The sequence below is a fragment of the Sinocyclocheilus grahami genome, unplaced genomic scaffold (genome assembly GCF_001515645.1).
Source record: "Sinocyclocheilus grahami isolate Dianchi unplaced genomic scaffold, SAMN03320097.WGS_v1.1 scaffold32.1, whole genome shotgun sequence".
Lineage (NCBI taxonomy): Eukaryota > Metazoa > Chordata > Actinopteri > Cypriniformes > Cyprinidae > Sinocyclocheilus > Sinocyclocheilus grahami.
Window position 1 is genome coordinate 4,435,118 of NW_015505211.1, and position 5,477 is coordinate 4,440,594.

The 5,477-nt window shown below is 36.9% G+C and overlaps 1 protein-coding gene across 1 annotated transcript; it reads right to left on the reverse strand.

The window, feature by feature from the left end:
• Positions 1-1,532: 1,532 nt before the first annotated feature.
• On the reverse strand, positions 1,533-2,637 carry LOC107579135 (OVCA2 serine hydrolase domain containing). The gene is made up of 2 exons (XM_016265000.1): positions 2,310-2,637; positions 1,533-2,171 (listed from the first exon to the last, which is right to left on the reverse strand). Exons 1-2 carry the CDS (start codon positions 2,473-2,475, stop codon positions 1,654-1,656), a joined length of 684 nt encoding a protein of 227 aa, XP_016120486.1. The 5' UTR covers positions 2,476-2,637; the 3' UTR covers positions 1,533-1,653.
• Between the last annotated feature and the right edge of the window lie 2,840 nt (positions 2,638-5,477).

Genomic DNA, 5,477 nt, shown 5'->3' on the forward strand with positions numbered 1-5,477 from the left:
GTAAGCAGGGTCCATTTTGAGGGTTTTTCTTTTTTTTACTTTCGTTAATATACATACAGTAGATACATAAAATGATAAAATAAATCACAGCCTAATATCTGAGCTGTTGTACAGAGCTGTTTCATAACCATTTACAAGAAGAAGAGAGGGATGGAGGCAGAAAGAGTGGGAGAAAAGTGAGAGATCAGGTCAGTTAAAGGAAAGGGACGGTGCGTGGACGCTCTGGCTACATTGGAAAGAATGAGTGAGAATAGAGGAGTGCTTCCCACAAACATCTGGAAATCATCATGAATGCAATCCTGGGCTGGCAAACTCCCTTTAAGCTACACAAGAACACTGAGTTCCCAATCTGCCTGTGAGCGCGCACAAACACACACAGACACTGACGGAGAAATCAAAATGATAAACAGCTGTAGGGGAAAGACTCTCACTACCGCCCCCAATGGAAACTAGAGGTACTGCACGTGTCAGCACTAAACTCAAATTACATATAGAAAACCCACCCACATGAATTACATCAAGTTCATTCACTAGAACAGTATTCCAACAACCTATGGACTTTACAGCTCCACAAGCACTTTTTTTGTGAACAATAATTAATATAAGCACTTTAACATACAAAATAAAATAGTGATGAACATAACTGCTTTAAACCTACAAGACCTACTGTATAATATTTGATATGCGTTGTTTCTGAGGCCTCTAAATGATCAACATCATGTTGAAATGTGAGTATCAAATGCAATACACCAGGCTTTTAATGAACGTTTATTTGTATTTCTGTCATTATTGTATTGCACTGCATTTAGTTTTGACAATAACAATATAAACTACAGTCCTGATCATAAAACTAAGCACTTAAGAATCATCTTTCTAAGAAATATTATCGGTAGATATAGAGTGACAACTGGAATATAAATACATTTTAAATTAGTCTGCTATATTGTTATAAAGTTTTCATTTATTTAAATTACAAGCTATAGGATTTAAAGTTTAAAATGCAAAGTTTTTGGCCATATAAATATCAGGAACTGCATCAAATTGCATATTTTTGCTCAGTTTGGGTCTCTGAATAAAAGCGAGATGTTTTTTCCTCCTCGAGTATGAGCTGCATATTCATCTATACCATACTACATAAGCCATAAAGGCTTGATGTATCAAATATGATACTTAACAAAAACTTTAAGATTTTCTTTGTTCTTTTTTTTCCATGTTCAATAAACTGTTCCATTGAAAAAAAAAGAAAAAAAAGATTATATCCGTAAATATTTATAAATGTATTTTTTTACAATTCTATTTAATAAACTCCAAGTACAAATATATTATAATTAATATTATATTTCATATTTAATATAATATATTAATATTGTTTTATGTGGCAAACAACTCCATGCTACAGAGCCTAACTTTTGAACCCCAAAATATCCTTTAAATAGACTGTCAAACAAATGAGCTGGACAACAAACAAAACAGCACTGCATACTTGTGAAAGTCTTTATTCAAGTAACCATTGAATAAAGTTTTACACAGTGCAAAACATATTATTATTGACTGTTCAATTTCCAAGGCTTTCATAATGTAGCTACTTTTCAAGAAGTACATTTAATGTAGCCCTGACTTATTCCAGGAAATCTGAGATACTCTTTTATCCTCTCACTCAACCTTCTTGAGGAAGTCTTGGTATGTCTGCCTGTGCGAAGATGCCGCTGGAACAAAGTGTCCACCAGGATGAATGAGGATTTGAGCTCCATCAAACGCTGGCAGCAGATCTCGGCTCATCTCCTCTGGAATTACACGGTCATCCTGTCCAAACACATGCAGAGAGGGGATTGTTATCGCCGGCCCTTCGTAAAACCGACGATGCTGGGAACAGACACTGCGGAATCCGGCGACCAGGATGGCAAAGCGGAAATTAAAATCAGCCTCTAGTTTTTGTTCTTGCAGGGCACACAGCATAGCCACCAGGGCGGCACCTTGACTAAAGCCCAGGATGCCATCGAAGGGACCAAGTTCCTTCACTGCAGTTTTCACAGTCTCTATACTCTCTTCCAGACCCAGGCTGCTCTCACACTCCTGCTGAGCGTTGAAACTTCGTGCCTGGACATCAGAGAACCACCAGCCCCTCTGGTCCTCATCACCACCACCGGCTGTCTTCTCAGGCCCCTGATTGGCTAATTGTATTGAATTAGTAATAAGAGCAGACTGAAAAATTCAAAAATGACATATTTATACGTTTTAATGTACGTATGACACTAGGCAACCCACTAGGTTTTGATGTACAGCAAATATAATATCAGTTTTACACTCACTTTCGTTTTGAATTGCAGGAACTTGGTGTGGTGCACTAATATACACCAGCTCCACTTGTTTCTTTAATAATTTGCGCAATGCTCCTGTCTTCTCTCTAAAAGAGTTCCCATTCTGTCGATAACCGTGAATACAGAGAATTCGCAGAGGAACTGCAGCTTTAGACATTATTAATGATCTGTCAAAGCTTTTCTAGCTATTCTCCAAACTCGAAAAAAGACACAACTGCTAAAGCAAACAGGGACACGCTGACGTAATACTACAGTTATATTGTTCTGTGTTGTTTTAATAAATGAAATGCTAAAAAGAAACTAAACTTGACATGTTTCCTTCTTGTGCGACTGCTTTATTACCGTGTTGAAACATAACGAATCAAGAGTTCCGCCCAGGCGAACATTATCTGCAACTTGTTAACAAAATTCCCAGAATACAAGCTACCACTAAAGCCATTTTATAAAACGCGCTTTTATATTATTGATCTTCAAAAGTTTCATAAATCTCCAGGTGTGCATTATATAAATCGTACATTTTAGTTTCCTACAAAAAGAAACAGAAATGTAGTTCCGAGTTTAAACGCCAGGGGGCAAGCGTTCCCTGTAGAAAAATGTGCGGTGTTATCAGTGGCTCATATAAACGTTAGCCTCTCATAAGAAAAAAATGTCTTTAAAATATATATATATTGCAATAAATGATTTTACCCATTTAATTTAATTCTCAATAAAGACACTATTTCAAGTCTCAACAAAGGCTGTACAGCTCTCAATACATTGAGTAGAAAAGAAGCCCTCTGACAGCAGGAATAGTGATAAAAGCAGACATTAAAAAAAGTTATTTTTAAATCAAAACGTATGTCTAAAGAGGATCGCTGCATTTAATTAGAAAAAAATGGCGTATGAATACAAATGCTCGATAATTTCAGAATAACTAAAACAATTAAAGAGACAATACATAATTTCTATGCATCTTTGCAATTATGCAAAATGATTGAGGGATTCTGTGTTTCCCATACCAAATGTTTGTATAAGAAGAAAAAAAAACATGCCTGCACTTTTAGTTTCCTACAAAAAGAAACAGAAATGTAGTTCCGAGTTTAAACGCCAGGGGGCAAGCGTTCCCTGTAGAAAAATGTGCGGTGTTATCAGTGGCTCATATAAACGTTAGCCTCTCATAAGAAAAAAATGTCTTTAAAATATATATATATTGCAATAAATGATTTTACCCATTTAATTTAATTCTCAATAAAGACACTATTTCAAGTCTCAACAAAGGCTGTACAGCTCTCAATACATTGAGTAGAAAAGAAGCCCTCTGACAGCAGGAATAGTGATAAAAGCAGACATTAAAAAAAGTTATTTTTAAATCAAAACGTATGTCTAAAGAGGATCGCTGCATTTTAATTTCTATGCATCTTTGTAATTATGCAAAATGATTGAGGGATTCTGTGTTTCCCATACCAAATGTTTGTATAAGAAGAAAAAAAAAACATGCCTGCAAAGCTTTCAAAGAATGTAAATAACTGCACAAAAAGTTTAACATAAATCTGTATGCATTCAATATCTCATGCTATCCTGGAGGGGAACGTTCTTAATTTTGTTAGATGATTATTTCTCTCTGTTGATCTCAGTGAGTTTTCTGGATGATTGTGCCTCCTGAGCACTTGCCAATTAATCTAAAAGTGAGCAGGAACCCTGGAGGCCTGATGCCTCTAACACTTATACTCTTACACACCATAAAGTTTATCTGTATAATACTGCTGATCCCAGACCAGTTCTGCAAGTTCTACTGAACCAGCCAGCCAGCCAGATTGGTTTTTACCAAGTATGTAAACATAATCTTTTCCATAAATGTTTATTACTTGCTTCTGTGTTTGCGAGTGCATCTCATCTTTGAAATGAATTAATATTTCTTCCATGTGATGTGGAGAAGGCAGGCAGCAGAATCCAGCACCAAGCATATGCTTCAAGCTATAATTAAGGGAGGTTTTGTGGCAATCCAGCATGTTAACTTAAATATCTGTATGAGAAAGAGGTTTCATTAATGACTGTCTCTCTGACTAATTTAATGTCTGTGCACATTGAGTATATGCTAACCAAGTTCCCAGCCGTTTCCTACGGACACTCTATACCTCACTCTCATTAATAGATTTACTTAAACACATCCAAAGCTATTTTCCTAGTGCGAAGAACTTTATTGCACATTAAATGCTTCGGTGTGATCCTTCAAGGGACTTCCTGCATCAGCTAATGTCTCATTGCACCCATTCATTACCTTTTAGATTCTCTGTCCTCTGTCTGAACTGCTGCTCTCTTGAATATTCACTGTGATCAACCAGTAAGATGAGTCACAAATGAGACCAAATAAATAAAACAGGCCCTAAGGCCAACCTTCCTTTTAGTGCCGTTTAAGTGATTTATTCTCAAATGCAGCTTGTTAGCGGCAGGTGAGGTGCTCCATTCTCACCCTTTGCAGCAGGAAGTAATCCCAGCAGGAACGTCAGTGCGGAATACAGATGAGATGAAGGATATATCAGATACACACACGAAACTGGAGCGTGAGCACATTTGCGCCCACAATTGCTCACAAACAAGCACACACACGGTCATTTAACAAGTGGACCGCCGGATCAGAATGACACGGATTGCATCAGTATTGGGATGAGTAACCGTGTCAGCGGCACCCATTGAATTCCGTAAACAAACAACAACATATGCTATGCAACAGTGTGCAAAATGAAACTCTTAATGAGTGTCAGGGAAAAGAGAGCCTTTTCAGATGAGATGAAGGATATATCAGATACACACACGAAACTGGAGCGTGAGCACATTTGCGCCCACAATTGCTCACAAACAAGCACACACACGGTCATTTAACAAGTGGACCGCCGGATCAGAATGACACGGATTGCATCAGTATTGGGATGAGTAACTGTGTCAGCGGCACCCATTGAATTCCGTAAACAAACAACAACATATGCTATGCAACAGTGTGCAAAATGAAACTCTTAATGAGTGTCAGGGAAAAGAGAGCCTTTTTTTTTTTACAAAATGTTGTTTGTGTATCTCAGAATTAAACTAAATATTATATGTGCTGTTACAAAAGTTGGGATAATTGTTTTGTGGTTTAAGTATGTTCTATATAAATAAACGAATAATAAATTAATGAAATCAAAT

Coding starts and splice junctions, on each gene's coding strand:
- LOC107579135 (XM_016265000.1), bottom strand. CDS start 2,475: ATGTCTAAAGCTGCAGTTCCTCTGCGAATTCTCTGTATTCACGGTTAT. Junction 2,172..2,309: donor TCCTGCAATTCAAAACGAAA/GTGAGTGTAAAA, acceptor CAATACAATTAG/CCAATCAGGGGCCTGAGAAG.